The 20,980-nt window shown below is 40.7% G+C and overlaps 2 protein-coding genes across 8 annotated transcripts in view; both read right to left on the bottom strand.

The window, feature by feature from the left end:
- The window catches only part of ehbp1l1b (EH domain binding protein 1-like 1b), a 45,553-nt gene extending 30,124 nt beyond the window's left edge, over positions 1-15,429 (bottom strand). For 2 of the 7 annotated variants that reach the window (XM_036142925.1, XM_036142923.1), the window contains exons 1-7: positions 13,884-14,714; positions 9,417-9,474; positions 7,001-7,096; positions 6,075-6,128; positions 5,423-5,601; positions 3,845-3,963; positions 3,620-3,709 (exon numbers count right to left, since the gene is read on the bottom strand). In XM_036142925.1, coding sequence (XP_035998818.1) covers positions 3,620-3,709; positions 3,845-3,963; positions 5,423-5,601; positions 6,075-6,128; positions 7,001-7,096; positions 9,417-9,474; positions 13,884-13,987 — 700 coding nt within the window. In that variant the 5' untranslated portion in view covers positions 13,988-14,714. Of the gene's footprint in view, positions 1-3,619; positions 3,710-3,844; positions 3,964-5,422; positions 5,602-6,074; positions 6,129-7,000; positions 7,097-9,416; positions 9,475-13,883; positions 14,716-14,792 lie in introns of those variants that run through there. The other 5 variants (XM_036142922.1, XM_036142921.1, XM_036142928.1 and 2 more) reach the window with 5 other exon arrangements.
- A 1,747-nt stretch (positions 15,430-17,176) lies between these two features.
- On the bottom strand, positions 17,177-19,974 carry fam89b (family with sequence similarity 89 member B). Its single transcript, XM_012850613.3, has 2 exons — positions 19,497-19,974; positions 17,177-17,730 (listed from the first exon to the last, which is right to left on the bottom strand). Exons 1-2 carry the CDS (start codon positions 19,746-19,748, stop codon positions 17,512-17,514), a joined length of 471 nt encoding a protein of 156 aa, XP_012706067.2. The 5' UTR covers positions 19,749-19,974; the 3' UTR covers positions 17,177-17,511.
- Between the last annotated feature and the right edge of the window lie 1,006 nt (positions 19,975-20,980).

Here is a 20,980-nt window from a genome sequence, read left to right on the forward strand (position 1 = left end):
ATTAGAGGCTCATTGATGGCTACAGAATGAGCAACTTGCCAAAGGCCATTTAATATTGGTGTGGGTCTATGACTGCATTTGAGTTTCTAGCCTTAAAAAAGGACAGTACAAACGCATCCTTATAAACCTAAAATTATTTTGGCGTTCATACCCGCGGTGGGTTTAGGTAATGTGTTTTTTTAGCCAGTGCTGTAATTTTGTTTGTGTTACAGCTTGACAACACATCCTGTCTGAATTAACTACGTTGGGTAATTTGGGAAAATATTTCAACAAAAAAAAATTATTGTTTTCCAAGACCTCTTCTAATCTTGGTGGTTTCTCTCTGCCTGTCTTTAAGATAAAATTTTGCCGCGAGTCAAAGTAAGATGGTTCAAAGGAAAGGAAATAGGCCATGAAAAGGATGAGTTCAAAGCGAGAAGGTACGTTTTCACTCTCTGGGTGAAATGAGACATCGCTGGGAAAACATTGAAATGTTAAACTCGACAATCGTCTGCCATGCACCATGCACAGTGCACACACCAACCTGTGAGTACAGTACATTTCATGGTCATGGAGGGGAACCATAAAAGCACGACACTAATAGAAATATGCAGCCTGAGGCATGCCTGTATTACACCCTGCATCTCAGTACCTTTACCTGGACCTGCCTGGAAGATTCTGGGCAGAGAAGGGGGCTGAGAAAGGGTCCGTGTGGGATGAGGCTGAATAGATTGATTTTCATGGGGCGGTGAGGGTTTTTGGAGAGAGGTACATTTAGGAGAAGGATGCTGGGAGGCTATGGAGATGGGCGTATGGATCACAGTAGTGGATACGATGAGGGATGTGTTTTGAGTAGACATGAATGAAGATGTCATTGCCGGTTTAGCTGATGGTGATGAAGTAAGAGGGATTTTGAGGATCTCTGAGGACAGAGCTGGGGGTGTGTTTGAGGTCAGTGGCGAGGAGGTCTCAGCTAAAGCTGGAGACATATTACAGGATGTTTTGAATTTTCAGGGGGAGGAGAGACGGAGGAGGCACTCTGAACTGGAGGATGATCTGCTAGGGCTCGAGTTTCAGGAGGACTAGTTACAGAGTCACACACGGCAGCGTCAGGAAGGACAGGGTTGGCCGTTTTTGGACGCTTGCATCTAGGCGAAGGCTGGGGTGAGGGGCCAGGGGCAGGTTGGACCTCTGGCTGGACAGGAGTGGCTGAGAATGGATGTCGGGAACGCCGGGGTGAGGGGCGTGGAGCAGTCGGGAGAGGAGGACGAGAATGCAGAGTGGAAGAAGGATCAACATCGCGACCACAGGCTGGTTTAACATATGGAAGAAAAAGACGTGAAAGATGGAGTGTGGGAAAAGAGAAAATATGAAACAGACAGAGAGGCTTGTTACGTGCAATGAATGATGAAACAATGGTAGACGCACATGACAGTCAGCGGTGATACAGTCATGTGGATCCTGTTATTCCATCACTTAAAGTGAAACAACATAAACAACCTCAGCTGGAATTAAAGGTCTCATACCTCTAGTGGGGATCAATGCAAAGTAAAACCTGTTTTCTAAATTTTCACATTTTGTAATGCAAATCTGTGCAGTGAAAATCTAAATAGAAATGGCTGTGTTCCAAATTATTCATACAACTAAATTAACGTTTTCTCTCCTCACTTCCCGTGTATATAAGCCGTCTGGTATTCACCTCCCATTTGTTGGCTCCTCTGCTATCCTCCGGTTCATTCCTCGCTCCTTGCTCATTTTTCGTGTCCTGTGCTCCTTCATAAGTTCCTTTTGTTCAGTTTTTAAATGTAACTGTTTCAACTCAACATGTGGCTACCGAGTTCCTGCCTGCAAACAGGTCCAGGTAGCAGCTCCCCAATCTTGACAATAATATTAAGTGGAAAAATCTACGGGTGTTACAGTGATCACATCTTTCTTTTAATTTCAGAACAGCTTTTTCATGCTTCTACTGATATTCTGACAATTTATCTTTGCCGATGAGCTCCAAGTCTTTGAGGTAGGAAGGCCTCCCTGCCATCACCCTAATTTTTTTAGCTCCCTCCACAGATTCTCTGTCAGATTCAAGTCATGACTTTGACTGGGCCAGTCCATAACTGTTAAGAAATATGTTGGGGAAAAATTAGAAGATAACATTAAACCATAATCTACATGGGTTATGAATGATTTTTATGCAAAACTGTATCTGAAAAATAAAATTTCTTGTTGTGGAATTAGTTGTAATGTATTAAAATTATGGGAATATCAGTTTAGACGTTGTGATTGATGATGGATGAGGACTAACTGGAGGGCCTCAGATTTACATTTTTCTTAGGGCCAGGTACGATATTGGATCGGCCCTGTTAGCAGCACGTCATTAAAGCTTCAGTCTACAAGACCATGCTGGGGGCTCCTTACACACTTGATATTTTGACTAGCAGCAGGAATTTTTTTTTTTTTTAAATTGATGTTTCAACGTCACTCTATGTTTAGTTGTTTTCTGCTAGTTTTAAAATATGTTTTTCTGTTCTTGTGCATTTCCCCATTCTAATTCTTAATAACTTTACTCTTTCACATCCTGGTTTCTTTTTTGATTATTTTTCAGTCAAGGCGTTTGACAGTTTTCCCGCACAAGTGAAGCAAGACACATACCACACCGCACAAAAATGCACGGCTTATGTATTTATGTTATTTCTTACACATCTTTAACTGGATGTCAGCACATGTGTCCGCATCTATATAGTTGCTGTCCACCTACACCTTAAGGACAAAGGTCACTCTTTTGAGGACCAAAATGTTCACATTTTGGACAAAGAAGTCCAAATGGTTTGAAAGGGGTGTGAAGGAAGCCATCTACTTTAAGAGATACAAAACAACCTTAAACAGAGGAGGAGGCCTTCGGTTCCAACTCTCAAAAACTTAAAACACAGCTATAGAATTAATTCCGGCCAATCATCACCTCAATTCTCATCAAAACATCGCTCCTTTAAGCCAAGCCAATAACAACCCTAACAACTCTTCGTTACAGAGGAGTGGACCGATCTGCTGGCTTAATGGCTTTAACGACCGCCCATTACTAAGGAGTGGACCTGTTTCGGTTGAACTTGCATGTTATCTAAGCCATTACAAGGCCTTTGTTTTGCAGTAGTATAAAGCCTGTTACTCCACATTACTCCAGACTTTTTTAATTGAGAAAGCTTCCTGGAGAGGAAGCGAAACGTCTTCAACTACGGAAAACAAGTCCAGTTGCTTTGTTTTTTACTTTTATTTTTTTTGGAATGACCATGACCTGGATGATTGAGAATCTTCACCAGTGCATCTATATAGTGTTAAAAGTTTCCGTTCTGTAGTTTTATATCTGTGAAAGCTTACACAGGGCGTTTTTTTTTTTTTTTCAGTTTTCACAGCTTAAGTGTTTCATACTAGCAGATGCATTAAAGAACAGTGGTGGGATGAGTCTGTTGTGTTCAGTGTCTAAGTGAGAAGTATGTGGGTTTCAGCAGCAAGGAGAGTGACAGGACGGCGTGAAATACTGCAACACAACCTGAGTGCTTCAGCAACAGATACAGACACACAGTATTTCCATCCACGCCTCCTCTTAACTGGGAGGGAAAGAAAAGGTCAGCAAAAAGCAAGATGGAGCTACCTGAAGCTGGAAGAGTGGCTGCAGTGGAAGTTCGTGTGTCAGGCGGAGGGGGAGCCGGACGGTTTGGACGGGTCAGGGTGTGAGCAACGGCTGCAGGAGCCATTAGAGCGAAGGGTACAGCAGAGGAGGAGGCAGAAAAACAGAGGGAAATGGAGGAGAAGGGTGTCTCAGAGGTGTGATGAGAGGAAATAGATAGCAGCGAAAATCAAGAAAAACTCTACGTACCTGCAGCAGTGATCGACTTCCTGTCCTCCTCTTCATCGCTCTCATTGAAGTCGTCCAGGTTGCCAATATCGGCGGGCTTGACACTCATGAGGCTGGCAAGACTCTGCATGTCTTCATCACTGAGCAACAGTTACAAACCGTCATCACACCACTGTCACAGACGGGTAGGCGACATTGATTTCTGACATAGAATCACCATAGCTGAAATATTTAAAGCGATGTTAACAGTTTAAAAATTTGATGCTTTCTTTCTCTTAGAAAATACATAAAAACAATATAATGCAATTGCTGGAAAATTTAGTATTTTATTCTCAATAACAATACAAAATCAGATGAAACTGTGGAAATTAACTCTACCTACAGACTACCTACAAGTATTAAGAAAAAAAGCACGTTCCACTATAACCGTCACGCAACAGCGCAATCTCACTGTATTGAATTTAGAAAAATCCAACCTTTAATTTGAGTGGGTATTTTAAAAGAAATCCCTTTTCAGATTTTTTTTAAGTAAGTCACCAGTAGCATAACCCTTTGTATCACAACAGTTTTTAGCCTGTTTTTTTTTTTTTTTTTGAGCAACAGATTTTTCTTTTTTACAGAGTTTGGCAAATAGCCAACAAAGTATTTCAAAGATGCCCAAAAGGAGTTTGTTTACAGCGCCTAACAACTTTATATTGGAAACCCATGACTTCCTAATGTGACACAGAGGCCAATTTCTCCTTGTCTCTCCTCATAATGGGAAAGACTACAGAACATGCATTCAAGTTAGACACAGAGGAGTTGATCTTTGTAAATTAGAATATGGTTACAGTCTCCCTCAGGGACTTGTTTAGCGATATACCAGCAATATGTATTTTTTCTGTCCTACCTTCATAAAGGTAAACAAGTGGAGTTTTTCTAAACATTAACTGTCACTTTTTTTTACCTTGGTTACTAGAGGCTAAGATTGAACAAAAACACTCCAGGTGATTTATGTGAAACAAAGGATGACTGTACGATTAAGCGCCTCATGGACACTCTGGATCATGGCGGAAGATCCGTGATGCTGTGGGTCTAATTCTTTCCCAAGGGCCCTGCTGGGAACCGTGTCACTGGCATCTTGAAATACAAGGACATTTAAACTAATATCTAGTGGCTTCAGCTAGAAGACTGAAAAAAAAGGGGTTTGGGTCTTTCTGCACAATAGTAACCAAAAATATGTATCTGCATCAACACAGAATTAGTTCACCAGACAGAAAATCAACCTTCTCTCATGACCTTCTCAGTCCCCAGACTGAAATCCAACAGAAAACCTGTGGGGAAAGCTAAAGCGAAGAAACAATAAGAAAGAACCTAGGAAAAATCCCTCTATTTGTATGCTTGAATCTTGTAAACTGTTATAGAAAAAAACACTATGGTCTTCGTTTGGGGAAATTACAAAGTATATTTGCTGCAGGGCTGCTATTTTCTTTCCCCCTGAATAAATAGACTCAAATTGAGGGTGCAATTTCAGTGTAAGATTGGTTACTCCATTTATAGTCAAATGTATTTCAAGGCGTTCAGACGGTAGAAGAGAGTAAACTAATGCAAACCACTTACGTTGCTTTTCCTTCTCGGATAAAGACACAGGACAGCGACAGCTTGAGCTCAGCCTCCACCACTTTGACTGACAGTGGCTTCAGCTTCAGAGTCAGGTCCGTCTGGGTTGGCGTGGGACTGGCAAAGCGCTTCAGGTTGATGTCAGCAGATGCTAGCACCTTACGGTGACCTTTGTTCTCCTGGAACAAAGGTAGAACAGTGCCTAATTTAAACCACTTTCTTCTTGACCATTTTATCTTTGTCTTTGCACTCAAACTCATTGTGAAAGATTTAGCTGTAAAAATAAACTAGAATATTATGCAAAAGTTGAAACCCTGCACAAATAAGCACGTATAGATGATTGGACCCCCGTTGTGTCCACAGATATGCAATTTCACACAGAAAAGAATCCTGCACCTAAGAGACAACTATTTTCCATGTCTTTGCCTAATTGTTTGAAAAGTATCCAAGATAACAATTTGAAACGGATAAAATGTCACGTGTTATCAGTTTATGTCTTGGTTTTCTGATGAAGTTTACACGGTGCGCAGGCAGTTATTCTTCACTTTACCACCAGTCTGATTTTAAAGCCCGCGCTGCCCGATGTGTTGTCACGGTCAGGCACAAAATCATTTGGATAAATTTGCAGCTCAGAAAGTAGAGCGATACTTACACCCTCAAGCACAAATGTCCATTCTTTGTCCTCAAACTCATCCGTGTTGGGTTCCTGAAGGGGCAGAAAGAAAACATGGCTTTAACGAAACATCCTGTAAACCTTGTGCGGCTATTTCCTTCATATTTAGATATCAATGATCCCCTTGTATGCCACCTTTTTCTTTAACCTGATTGCAACTCAAAATATTCACTTCATATCTGAACAGCCTGTTAGATCCTGTTTTTTTTTGCTTTTTCTGCACGTGTACATTTATTTCAGGCATCCATATATCCCATTAGCCTATTTAGAAATGAGTTGGGATAACTCAAGCACTTAAACGATGGCCGCATTCCACTCCAGCACCTTTGCATTTTGCTTGTTAGGAAAAAAGGTATGCAAACCCAGAGCTTTATCTAAAAGATAGACAAAGCCCCTGTTACCTCACTTATGTTTTCTCTACTTGTTTAAGGCAAGATGACTGACGTAACGTTGGTCTATACGTATGCTCCTTCTCAGCATGTTTCACAGCACTTGAACCACTTGTATTTTGAGAAAAGAACATTATTGTCATTTGTGATTCAGTTCAAGCTGCAGCCTTTGCTCTGTTGCAACAAAGACAGAACTGAAGGTATAGAAACACAGCTGTAGTTAAGGGAAATGTTTATTCCTACAATTAACAGAGACTAAATCACAAAATCACAGACATTTTGAATTGAGAAAGCTTCCTGGATGGGAAGCGAAACATCTTCAGCTCCAGAATAGAAGTCCAGTTGTTTTATTTTTTAACCTTTTTTTTGGATTGATCATGACCTGAATGAATGAGAACCTTCACCAACCTACCAACCTTTAACCATTTTTTTTTTAGGATTTCACACAGAGGAACTGTCTCCATGAGTCCCCTCTTAGCTGAAGCTTGCTGTAAACCAGTGTTTTAAATTGCGTACCTTGAATAGTGTAACAGAGATGTCGATGTTTTCTGGAACAGGCCACACCACCATTCCCCTGTAGGGGTTCTTGATCCCAGGCTGCCAACTGTGGAGCTGCACAACAAACAGTTAACGTCAACACAAATAAACACTTTTACGGCTGAACTAATGCCTCGGGGACGACTGCCCTGGGCTTTACACAATCTGCATTAGGACATTTTTGGATAAGTGAGAACATTTTCCTAAATCATTACGGTTTTTAGCACTTTTATCAAAAATACGTAGCAAAAAATATACATGAAACAGTAATAAAACAAAAATGTGAGTCCTGTGTTCAGAAGATATCTACAAGGTCCTGTTTTTCTTTCAGTTGTAGGAGATCAAACAGTGTGTGCCACATTTCTTGATGCCAAAAGCAAGGAGGGAAGCTGTCTGAGAAGAAGTCCGTCTGACTCCTTGGTTATGAACGCGTCTCTACAACCCTGAATGGAAGGCCTGTGCAGAAACCAGCGGTTTAAATGGCCAGCGAATGGTGGCAGACGCAGGTTTTAGCTCAGATATACACTCCAGCATAAAGTTACTGGTTTCACAGCAGACTCACCACGCTGTCCCCTGAACAAAATGAACGCCAGCTGCCAATGAAATGGGAAAACAGCTTTGGTGCCGGATATCTGATTTAGATCAAAGCATCTTAGCTGGATAAAAATCTTTGAATTGTTTAAAATTGTTGTTGTTGTTGGGGGATGGAGGCGGCCGTGTGCACCCATCATTGAGCCCAATTCATGTAAGGCCTACATCGCATATTTTACATGTTCACACACACATTTACGCACTTATAACAGATCAGCCGTGTTGCCCTGTAACTCTCTCCATTATCATCAACACTTTATTTCCCTGCTGCTGTTGGAGTTGGTGCTGTCTGTGTTTTCTGTTTTTTATTTTTTCTCTTTTTGCAGGTGGTTGTGGTTGTCTTTCCCCAGTTTCCTCATGGTGGCTGTAAGAGAACTTTTTTTTTTGTAGCAGCTGGTTGTAGGGTTTCATAATTTTCGGTATATATGTGTTCTTTTTATGTCTTTGTCCTTTCTCGGTTTTCTTGCTCTGTCCTTATTACATTTTAAATTGGTTTTATCGTTTCTTTTAAGCGTTTTTATGCATTATCTTTTTATTTTTTTTAATGGATGTGTTTTTACCTTGTAGCAATGTACAGCACTTTGTGTCAACTGTAGGCTGTTTTTAAGCGCTTTATACATAAAGATGGTATGGTATTATTACTTTTCCCTTCTCCCTCTCTCATGTTTGCCATCAGTTTGTACGTAATAAATGAACAGCAATTAAATTAATCATCAAGAAATCCTCCCTTGTTGTCAAGGGAGGATTTGCAGATATAAAGCCTCCATTAGAAGAGCAAATATTAATAAAACTATTTGTTTACATTTGTTTACAATTGTTGACATTTCAACTGCCTACTGTTCACTGCTGCACTTTATCCGGAAGTCAGTTGAAGCTTATCCTGTAACTGACTGCAATTTATTACTGCATTTTTATCCTGTACTGTAATTCACTGCAAGGTATCCTGTAGAGTTACTGCAATTTTTCTGAGCTGTATGAAAACAAAATTTCGTTCTGTATGCACTCTGTGCATACAAAATGACAATAAAGAAAGTCTAAGTCTAAGTCTAAATATGTTTGGCATAACTGACTGCAGCCAGAGCACCATTTTGTTTGGGGGACAATAAAATACTGTTCAGTATGATGTAATGACACGGCATTGGACTACTTCCCGCCTACATCTGTCTGAACTGTATTACCGATACATCAGTTACCCTTTTAAACGTTATTTAATGATATTAATTAGTAATTTCAGTCATCAATTATTTCTCTACCAGCACGGCTGCTATGTACAGCTGGATTCGGAGAGGTTGGTCAATGGAGCTGGTCAAAACCATTAAAGCACTCTTTATTCTCTATACTGATGGTTATCTGATTTTCTATTAAAAACCAGAATAAAATAATAACTTAGCTGTCATAGAGCATGGAGTCAACATAAACATTACTTTTTCTGTAGACAGGGAGGCTGCTGCAAGGGTTTTGAACCTGAAGAGTCAACATGTGGATCACATGCAGGTCGCAGTTGGAGTTATGCTCTAAGTAGTGACAAATACTGAGTTTTGGTGTCCATCACATCAAAGAGTTCTTTCAGAAAACAGAAGGAAAACATGTTTTTGAATTGCAGTTTTTTCAGGGACTTTAAACTGACAGCAATTCAACTAAAGGGTGCAAAGGGTGTAAAACCTGTCATTGGTCAGAAATGGTTTTACTGTTGCAGTCAGGTCAGGACTTGGGCAAGGCTTTCATTTGCGATCCCCAAAGCATGGTATGGTAATGCAGTGCCCCCTGAGAGGGCACGAGTCTGTTTATTGCTTCTTAGCTTTACCTTGGAGCACATGCGCCTGTTCCTCCTGGTCCACACCACTCTCAGCTTGTCTGGTTGCCTTTAGAAACACACAAACACACCAAAACAGAAATGAGGCGTAGTTGTTACTCAGCAATTACGTCTATTACACAGTCTGCTTAAAAGCAGAGTGGACAAGACCAGAAAAGAGGATGTGGAAAATGCTTTCACAAGGAACTCAGGAAAACTTTTAAATTGGACCTCAGAGCATCTGAACAAAGTGGACTTTATGCCAAAGGGATACCACGGGGTCCGGTACGAGGTCTCATGACTGTCCCTGCTGAGTAATACTGCCACTGAGTCGAAGAGAAAAAAAAAGGCAGTGTTAGTGATACAAGAGTGTGTGCTTATGCAGATGGCGGCGAGCACATGGCGACATGTCCAATTTGTCTATCAGTATTTATAACCCGAGCAGCTGCTCATCTGTTATTAGACTTGAACAGGGTATTCATTCTTGTAGATGTGTGCTTTGCTCTCTTTAGTGCAGGAAGTGAAACAGGAAGTTGCAGAGTCACGTGCTCGACAGAGAAGTGTGCCTTGTTACAGGAAGAAGGAACCCCCATCGGCGCTGACGCCGATGTGTAATCACATAATAATGGTTATTCATAAATCTTTAAAACTCGCTGGAAACTAAGCCAAATGATAAAAACCAACACATTTCCACTAGATTAATCCGACTTGATGGCTCTGTGATACTTACTGATGTCTTCTGTCTATTAATTTCTGTGCATGAGTGTTTATGCTAAGCCAACAGTGCGTTGTGTGCACATGTGTTAATGTGGTATGTATGTTAGTGGGTCGATATTGGCTTCAGAAATAGCCTGGTGGGCACAGAGTGTGGGGGGGGGGGGGGGGGGCACAAGAGATGAAGCAGAAGTAAAGGAAATAAAAGGATTGGAGTTATGACATGACAATGAAATATGCTAAAGTGTTAAGTAAGTTCTGAGGTTGTGCATGATGATAGATAGCTTAGGCTGAGGTTTTTTATGGACAATAGTGGTGGGATTAAAGTTAGTAACACGCTATTAGTGTACAATCAATGGATTACTGTATACGTCTTTATTTGTGTTTCTCAACAACTTTGCTGGTGGGTTGTCTTATCTATAGCAAAACTTAAACCTGAAAGAAGTGATTAGTCATACTTCTTTGGAGGAAGTAAAAAATCTTGCCATAAATCATGTTGTTCTGGTGACTTTTTGAGGAATTTTTTTTTTGCACATCCATTGCAGAAAGACCAATGTTGCAGTAAGTTTTTTATTTTTATTAATGTCTCCTCTTTTTGGAGGTTTTTGGCCTCCGCAGACAGCGGAGCAGCGGCTGTAAAACATCTGATTTGAAACATAATTTTTATTGCGTGACCTAAGACAACCATCCAAACAAATGCAGTCTTATTACTACTCATGTAGCAAGACAAGTTTTGAGGCATATCTAATCCACCTATGATGTCACTTCCTGCTCCTGATAAATGATGTGATGTTCCGAGGTGTCTGAAACCTTTGTACGGTTTAAAGTACAGATGACAGAAAGTTATGGAAAACTCTGCAGCCTTTTTTTTTGTCTCTTTCTTATTTGGATCTTCTCTCTTACTGCCTTGATCTCAGCAAAAGTATTCACACCCCTGAACCTTTCCCCATCATGCACTTTATAACTACAACCCTCAATGTATTTAACTCGGATTTGATATGACAGGCTAATATAAAGATGAGCACTATTGTGATGTGGCAGGAAAAGGATACATGCTTTTCATTCTCTGTACAGATAAATAAACTGTGCAGTGGATTTCTTTTTAACTCCTTTACTTTGATACCTCTAAATAAAATAAAGGGCAGCCGATTGCGTTTAGAGGTCACCTATTTAGTAAAACAGAGTAACAGAGTTTACTCATGTGTGTTTCTATTACAGCATTATTTCCCAATTGTGGTACAGTGAAGGTATTTCTTATCTTATCTTATCTTAATTACAGCGGTTCTGTGAAGGCCCCAGAGATTTGTTGGGCAACATTAGTAAACAAATAGGAGCGTGAAGACCAAGGAACACGGGGATAAAGTTGTTAAAAGGTTTAAAGTAGGATTAGATTAAATACAATAAACGATGCAATACCACAAGCTATGAATATTTTAAATTATAGATAATTGCGCAGCTGCAAATTTACCAAGACGACCATTTCAGACAAACAGTCAAAAGGCCCATAGCAACTGTGGAGGAGCTTCAGAGATCCACAGTTCAGGTGGGAGAGTTTGATGGCAGACTGACTGAAAACCAACACAGCATATTAACCCAAACAGACCATCCCCATAGTGACACATGGTGGTGGAAGCATCATGGTCTGGCATTGCCTTTTTTTTCTCAATTTTGGATAAAGGAAGTTGATCAAAGTTGATGGGAAGATGGATGGAGGTAAACACAGACTGCAGAAGATTAGAGTCACTAGGGTGGGTCATGGCCTAGTATTAGGGTGGGAGCGTCATATGCAGAGGCTGTTGATCCTCTGTATCGGACTGTGGAGTTCAATTTCTGAGCTTGCGTGTTTTCTCTGCCTGTTTCCTGTCAGATTGCTGCGAATAAAGGCCACTAGTGGCAAAAAAAAAAAAACTTTAAAAGAAGAAGACTTGAACCTGGTGCAGAGGCTCCTCTTCCAGCAGAACATCGACCGTAACAATGAAGACTTATTTGGCAGATTATTATTATTATTATTATTATTATTATTATTATTATTATTATTATTATTATTATTATTATTATTATTATTATTTATTTTTGTGTCCTTTCCCCACAACTTCACAACTGAGTGTATTGACTTTGTGTTGATCTATTCTATTAAATCCTAATAAAATATGATGGGGGTTGTTGCTGTATCCTCACAAAATATGAGGAAGTATATAAGGTGTGAATACTTTTCCAATGTACTGTACCAATGGTGGCAAATATCCTCAGATATCTTTGATTGTAAGTAATTCCTAACGTTTTTCTGCTGTTTATTAAATACAGAATTGTGAGTACTGTGATTGTGATGAACAACCAGAGTTCATATCACAGTGCTGACATTACATAGTAACTGTGTCCCATCAGATAACATAACAAGATAAGTGGCTGACCAAAGTAGGCAAAACAAAAGACGTTTCAAGCTAACCATTGTGATTAATTCACATTGCTGTTTATGTAAGAGTCAATTCCTTCTCTGTGCCTCAGCTGCCAATTGTTTTGTATTGCAGGAAATTTCCCCAGAAGCGAAATACAAAGAGCCTGAGCATAATAAAATGTACCTCAGGGATAGAATAACAAGAGAAAAATTAGGTTTACTTTGAGTTACCAATTATTTACCAGTGAATAAAAAGCTGGAAATTCCACCCCGAGTAATATTATGCCTACAGGCTAAACAATGCTGGGTTGTTTCTTTAACCCAAATGCTGGGTTCATGGGTATTTTTAACCAAAACCTGCATGAAAAATTGTGACCAAGTTTGTTGAGTTAGAGAAGAGAGTGGGGGCCACACCATTCCTCTCAGACGCACCATTGCAAGTGTTAAAAGTTCCCAGAAGTGTTAATCGGACATATTTTGGGGGGTGTTGAGGATCAGAAGGATGAGTAGTCATCAGTCAGCTTTAAGTCCAGCCCTCACCCCCACCACCACAAAGGCACTGACTGGGAGGTATGACTGAAAAACTGCTATAGACTCACTGATCATAACATGCTGGTACCAGATCCAGCGTCTCCTTTGCTTCCAGGAGTGCCTGATATCTTTGTAGAATCGTTTTCATTCGTTCATCAGACAGTTTGCTCATCTATGATGCAAATCTACATGTTTGATCACATCCTAAACTCGTGTTTAAAGGCATGGCAATGGAGTAACACACAACAGCTACAAAAATAATGCCAACTTGGGGTCTGGGTTAAAATTTTAGGTCAATTTATTTAGAAAATTTCAAAATGGTCAAAAATGTAATTCATAAGGTAAAGAAGAAGGTTTGAAAATCGGCTCAAATAATTTCACTGACAGTAGCAGAAAGGCCGTTTTTACCCTGTTGTTTCCGTGTGGTTGCTTGTATTTACATTTTCTAATCAGACAAAGAGAAGCCAACAAATTAAAGTTGAATATAGGGTCCAGTATTGGACATCGTACCCTTAGGCTCATTCCTGAGATCAATAGTACTCCAGGGTGTGTCGAACTTTTGCCTTTAAAGATAAAGACACTTAAGGACCGCATGTTCAGTGTCACACAGCTGTCAGACAAAGGCGGGGCCGGGGATCGAACCAGCGACCTCTCGCCTGCGGACGGAGCGCCCTCATCTCGCTCCGGCTTAGCGGAAAGACCCGCAACGTCAGGCTGATGCTGGTCATAACGGAGTCTTATTATAGCTAATAACACACAAACAGCTACCAGGAAGAGTGTTTTCAAGACAAACAGCAAAGAACACAAAAACATTACGCGGATGAACCGACTGTGCTCACCATTTCTTTGTGCACTCCAAAGTAAGTTCCTGATAAGAAGCGATAAACTGGAACTTTGAAGCCTTTTTCCCAACTCGCTGGAGTCGTTTCCACACCGAAGTCATCGCCTTTGTTGGTAAAGAGTCCTACACCCAGGAAGAGAAGAATAATCCAACTTTTACCCACTGGTTCTGGGTTTCTTTTTCTTTTCTGTCTAGAAGAGGGTTTGCCTCCTCTTCATCCGCCGCTGATGAAACTCGCACAAGCTGCGACTTGCGCTCATTTGCAATACCTCGAAGTGCACGCACGCTAAACACGAAATGCCCTGATGTAAACTTAGACAACAGAAGAAAAGGAAGGGAAAAAAACAGGCTTGAGCAAAAAAACGATTTCCCAACCAATCTTTAAAAAAAATGTCCAACTAAACAACTGCAGGAGCTCTCACAGAGAGCTTGTCTCTCGCTCTTTGGCTGCAATCCACATGGAGGCAGCGCAGTTCACTTCACCCAGGGTTGTTGTAACACAGATCTGCTTCCTCCTGACTCAGTCAACCCTCCCTTTTTTCTGTCTGGCAGCCGCAGTCGCAGAGAAAGCGAGAGAGAGAGAAAAAAAAAGAGAGAGAGAGAGAGAGAGGACATGCAAAGCGTGTATGTTGATGCGGCAGTAGGCTATGCAAAGTCCTTAATCTCCCTGTCATACCAGCAGACTTTGAACCTGACTCTTAGTATCTTTGGAACAGCCTTATCTGGCTTCATTTCAAATAATCAACTCTGCAAAGTCTAATTTCTTTGCAGGCTGTGAGAGTGAGAATCGTGCATTGGCAAATCCTGTCCCTGGTTTGTAGCAAAGCTCTCAGTTATGATTGAAGTCACTTCCTGAGTTCTGGCTACATCAGCCTGATGTTCGTGGGAATTCATTCTTCAAACTTACAGATGCATAGTTTCCACCGGAGAAAAGCAGCCCAGGCCCACTGTGTGTGTTTTCAAGTTAGGTCAAAGCGCAGGGATTTTCCTCAGTGAGAGCAGCAGAGTATTTTTAGGTGGAGGATCATTTATGGACAGAGGCAGCTGGATGGAGGAGTGAGGGGAAAGCAGCAACTGCAACAGGGGGGGGGGACAAATCGCCCATGACTCAGAGTCGCTCTAATTTTACACTTTGGGTACGGTCTCCAGTGCTGTCCGCCCCTCAACCAACCATGCTAACCTTCCTGACGTTGTGACATGTAATGTAGATGAGGTCCAGATAGCCTCTTTGTTGTGTTTCATTTGGGCTTAAAGTGACAAAACAACACAAAGTAGGACAGGCAGTTAAAAAAAACAGAAGTAACAGAAATCTGAATACTCGGCTCCATTTGCTATGATGACCTCAAATAAAATGCACCCTAACTAATAAAACAATGTAAACGTTGTGTGATTTAATATCACACACAGGTGGCATACGGGAAAAAAGAGCATGATAAAGACAGCAGAAAGGTCAGGAATGAAGCTGTGGAGAGGTTTTTTGTAGATTTAAGGTTATAAAACAATATTCCCAAACTTTTAACGCCTCGCAGAGCACTTTTCAATCCATCATCTGAACATAGAAAAAGAAAAGACACAAAGGCAAACCTATCCATGGCTGCTCTGAATTAGCTGCGGGGATCCACCGCTCAGACGAGAGAATTTGTTGACAGGACAACTATTAGTCATGAACTCCATTTGTTTTTTATAGATAAGAGGAAAAAAAAAGAAAGCCCTTGTTGAAAGAAAGCCACGCAATTTAAAGATGGCCACAAAGCCCCGTTGGGGACACAGCAAACATCTGGAAGAAGGTCAGATGACTTTACGGATAACACGCAGGAAACAAACATGCACACCATCCTGACGGGAACCGGAAGAAGCCAAATACAGGATAACCCTGGAAGAAAAACTGTTAGAAGCTGGGAAAGTATTCAGACTGGAGCAAAGGTTCTCCTCCCAGCAAGCCAAACATCACTAGACGACGAGCCGGAGCTACGATTGAGCGACTCAGATCAAAGAATAATCATGGGTTAGAATGAAGGAGGACTCGGCAGCAAAACATTTGACACCACGGATAATTTTTCTGCCGCAGTCATTCACTAAACTGTGTTGCTCTGTCACATAACAATTGGGGCTGTAACATAACAAATGTGAAGAGGTCTAAGGGTGTTAATAATTTCCCAAGACAGTGTACTAATTAGATATCTTACCTCAAATATCTCATATAAATGCAATGACATTGGCTCCTACCTGTTCAGTTATCTGTCCACATCTTTCCCTTTACTAACCCACATTTTTAATATTTTGCTATAAAAGCAGGCTTGACAACAAGTGCTTCATCCTTTTGTAGCCACAGGGTTTGATACTGACACACAAACATTCCATTTTTTTTGTGGCTTTTTAAACTGTGCTGTATATCTCACTGGCCATTGTGAGGCAGAGCATATCTATAGTGCTCATAACTATATGGTTAAATAGTCACTTTCTTCCTGCGATAGACTGGCGACCTGTCCAGGGTGAACCCCGCCTCTCACCCATTGACAGCTGGAGATAGGCACCAGCACCCCTAAACAGACTGGGATCTATGTACTTAGACAGACCTTTTTTTTACTAAATAAAGACTGAATGAAGGATCATGAAAAATCGCATATCTCTATTTTCTCTGTCAAGTTCCCAGATCATAACGGCAATAAAGATGCCAGAGAAGAATTTTTTTTTTATGTTCGCTCCTGAGAAATAAATGTCCAAAATTTGCAAACCTTACCTGGTTTCAAAACGTCTCGAATGAGCAAAAAATAATAATTCATACTGAATTTTGATCAAATTAAAGTTTATTATACCCAAAATAATTAAAATCTGTTAAGATCACACAGATCCCATTACGTTTAGCTGGTCTTTACTCTGAGCTATTTCACTACTAAACTGTCATTTACTGCTTGATAATAGACAGTTATTATAGATTGGATAGTGGCGACTTTGACGTTGGAGAGAGCGGGCCTAGCAGGACAGCTTTTTGTGTAAATCTCTGTACTTTAGATTTAATTCTCTCTATTTTTTCCCCAACAAAAAGCATTCTTTGTCCAGATTTATTCAGTCAAGACGTCCCCGCTGTCTTTTAAATGCATAATCTTAATATCTTGATCTCCTGGTTTTTATCTATTTGTGTTTTATGTTTGCCTTTTTCAAAAAGTGATGAAAAAAACCCTTCTGCTACATTGGATACTAATAAATACTAATAAAACTAAACTTGTGTTTCCTGTAAAAACTCTTTACTTTTCCAGATTCAAACTTTCAAAGACAAATCACATGCAAAAGTAAATAATAATAATAATTTATTAAATCCAGTATAAAAGTCCAAATGAGGGGGATACATAAAAAAGGTGTGGAAATCTATCAGGTAATTGATGGATGGTCTGCATGATGTGTCGTTACACGCTGACAAAACTAATCAATTAGAGTGGCAGAATTAACAAACGTCTGTCTTAAAAAGAAGGTAAAGGCCACTGCTGCGTTGTCAGGACAATAAAGGTGATCTCAGATTAGGTGATTTGGGAGTAGAAAACACATTAGTTAACAAAACAGGCACTGATTGCTTTCTGACTGAAAAGAATGTGGAGAGATAAAGATGCCATGTCATGTGTGGAGCTTTACTAGTGAAAATAAAAGGAGTTACAGGGGGAAGACTGAGAAGATTTTTTTGCTTTGTCCTCTCCTTTCTCCTCTAATTCATCCTCCTCCTCCTCCTCCTCTTCGTCCTCAGAGTATCCGTTGTCAGCAGTGAAGGAGGCTTCCCCCTTGCATTCTTGGATGGCTTCGTGGAGAGACCAAAGCTGGCAGAGCAGGGACATGTCGAGCTGGCGTAGACCCACCTGAAATGCAGGAAATAAAACAAAAAGGCCAGGTGGTCAAAGAGAGCACAGTCCTTAGTTACACAGAGCCTCGTACTGGATCACATTAAAATCACAAACTACAATGTATCTAATTGGGAGGACGTATGATAGTCCAACACAGATTGGTTTATAAAATGTGAAGTGGAAGGAAAAAGTTGTGTTATGCATAAATTAATGAATTTCCTTTAGCATAATTCCCCAAAATAAAACCGAGCGCAACCAATTGCCTTCAGATTAGCTCTAATTAGTACATATATCCCACCCATGTGTAATTTAATGCAAATACTGCAGTCCTGGGAAGGCCTCAGAGGTTTCTTAAAGAACATTAATGAAGAATCAGCATCATGGATACAGTGGTGGAAAGGTGGAAAGAAAGACACTGTTCAGACCATCAACTAAAAATATAAAGAGTGTGGCACACAACTTCAGGCCTATAGCGAGACATGACCTTCCACCTAAACAGGCCACGCAACATCAGCATTAATCAGAAACAGCCAAGGTTACTCCAGTAACTCTGGAGGAGCTGCCGTGATTCAGAGCTCAGATGGAAAAATCAGTCAACAAGACAACTAGCACTGCTCCAATCTAGCCCTTATGGAAGAATGTCCAGAGAAAACTGTTCTTGAAACAAAGCAACCTTTGCAGTTTGCAACGAGCCTTACAGAGGACACAGTAGAGTTTTTGCTCCATGCAAAACACCACAGCATGTGTGGTGGAAAAATCAACACCGCACTTCTTCAATACGGACAGGAAGGCCAGTCATAGTTCAAGTGAAGATGGATGCAGCTAAAGCCATAGAGGATGCAAAAGGCTTGAGACTGGGAGAGAGGTTCACCTTTCTGCAGATAACGAAATCAAGCATCCAGCCAGAGCTGGAGGGTTCGGATCTAAGCATATTTATGTGTTAGAAGGGCCTAGTCAAAGTTCAGGGCTAAATCTATTTGATTCTGTGGTAAGACCTAAACATGATGTTTACCGATACTCTTCATCCTTTCTGACTGAGATTGGTCTATTTTGAATAAACAAACAAACAAATAAATAAATAAATAAATAAATAAATAAATAAATAACAGAATAGCCACAGATTTTAGTGTCTAGGGGTCCAAAGCCAGGAGAGACATGCCCCAGAGAACTGTAATTGCAGCAAAACACTTCCTACCCTCAATAATACACTGCTTTTTATTTATCTATCCCCTGAAATCTCAATATAATACATGGAAGGTTAAGGTTGTAGCAGCATTGAACGGTTAGGACAATTACAAGGGCCCCTGACTAAAAGGGCCCCCTAAAAGAAAAATGCATATATTTATATGAGCTTTTGGGATGATTTAGGTTTCTTTTTGTCATGGGGCCCATAATTCCTGGCGGCACCCCTGAGCATGGCAAAGTGTGAAAAAGTTATACAGGCATGAATACATTTGTAAAACGGTCAAATAAAGACCAAAGTACAGAACAATTAAAGTTTTTGAAATCAAATTTGTTGAATTTGAAGCAATAAAGCCTCCATACATGGGCTGCTTTGGAAACGTGTAAAAAAATGATAGAATAGCAGAATATGTTGATTATTTTGATGGAGACCAGGTGTAAAGGGGATGCAAACAGGTTTAATAGTCAAGTTACTTATTAAGCTTCCCTCCCCTAAAGTAAGAGATCACGCCAGGTGATTTAAAGTTTCAGTGGCACAGATTTCTTGTCCCACCGTGGCGTGGACCTGCCTGGCTGGAGATGATGAGTGAACAGCTCACCATCTCTTTGCGCAGGAGCGCCAGCGCAGCGTCCAGTCCGCCCGGCTTGGCCGCAGCCGCCTCCCTGCCTCCTCGGCAGCTGATCTCGGCTTGGATGCGGCTCCTCTTGCTGTGCATCTTCTGGATGTCCCTCCACGACCCGCCGCTGGTGTTCAGGATCCCGCCCAGGCTCTTGGGCAGCGGCGGCAGCCCCTCTGCGGCGAACGCGTCAGCGCCAGCCCGACAGTCCGCTCTGCTCAAACTCCCGTCCATGAGACGCCCTTTTCTCAGTTAAAGCCGCTGTTCTCTGACACTTTCCAGATTAAAATCCTCTTCAGGAGCAGCTGGTCCCACAGAGGTGCTGTTTACTAAAAGAAAATTAGATCGCTTTCCTGGATCCAGACGGGGAATAAAAGCCTTTTGGATACAGAAGGAATAGGAAGCTTCCGGGCTTTGTTTTGCATCCTGCTCTTTGTGTAAAAGAAGGGGCGTTCACTGACAGCCCCCCCCCCCCCCCCCCCTTCACTCCTTTTTCCACCCGGACAAAGCAAAACCCCGCAGCATGCGTGGAACAAAGCGAAACCGACTGCTTTAAACCAGGGGTGTCCAAACTTTCCGGGACATGGGCCAAAAGTGTCAAGTCAAATGAACCAGAGGGCCAAAAATATGAACCCAGTTTTTAAAAAACCAAAAAAAAAAAAAACTGTTGATTTTTTTTACCTGCGCTACAAAACATAATTTTAAATAAGTCATATTTTTTTTTGTATGAAATGCATGTGTAAATCGTTGTAGATGAAGGTAAAAAAATGGTTTTGCTCATCTGTCATATTAAAATATGGCCATCCAGTTTGATAATTATTTTTGAATTATTTTATTTGACTCTTTAACTATAATAAACCGAACTCTTTTTGGTCTAGCAATTTAAGAACCGTAATTGGGTCAGTTGTACTTTAAAAACACTTGTTGTAATTCGCCAATTTTAATAATTGAGTTCAAAGAAGATTTTAATGGACCAAAGTCTGCAGTTGAATAATTAAATGTCATTGGATAGATGTTACTATGAAATTAAAGAATGTCAAGTGTGTTTATTAAAAGATGAATGGCCTACTTTGTGTTGCACTTTTTCAATTGTAGGATTTTAACATTTGTGTGATCATTTTTCCCTAATTAAACACTAAAAGCTTCCATCGTCATCAGCCATCTGGTCCAAATCACTCTTGAAATGCCATGGGGGTGTGGGGCACTCAAAATCAGTGCAGGGGCCACACTTTGGACATGCCGGCTTTAAACAGTTCCTGCGCCTTGATGTGGGTGCAGTTATTTCTCCTGATGATTATTACATTATGCAGTTTAACCCAAAACATATAAACATGCCTATAGTACCTTGTAAAAGTATTCACACCTGTACACCACAATGTTTCATCAGGATTTTTGTGTGTGTGATACATCAACATAGAAGTGGATCATTATGCAGGGGAAAGAAAATCATTTTCACAGCTTGGAAT

The sequence above is a fragment of the Fundulus heteroclitus genome, chromosome 11, assembly GCF_011125445.2.
Source record: "Fundulus heteroclitus isolate FHET01 chromosome 11, MU-UCD_Fhet_4.1, whole genome shotgun sequence".
Classification (NCBI taxonomy): domain Eukaryota; kingdom Metazoa; phylum Chordata; class Actinopteri; order Cyprinodontiformes; family Fundulidae; genus Fundulus; species Fundulus heteroclitus.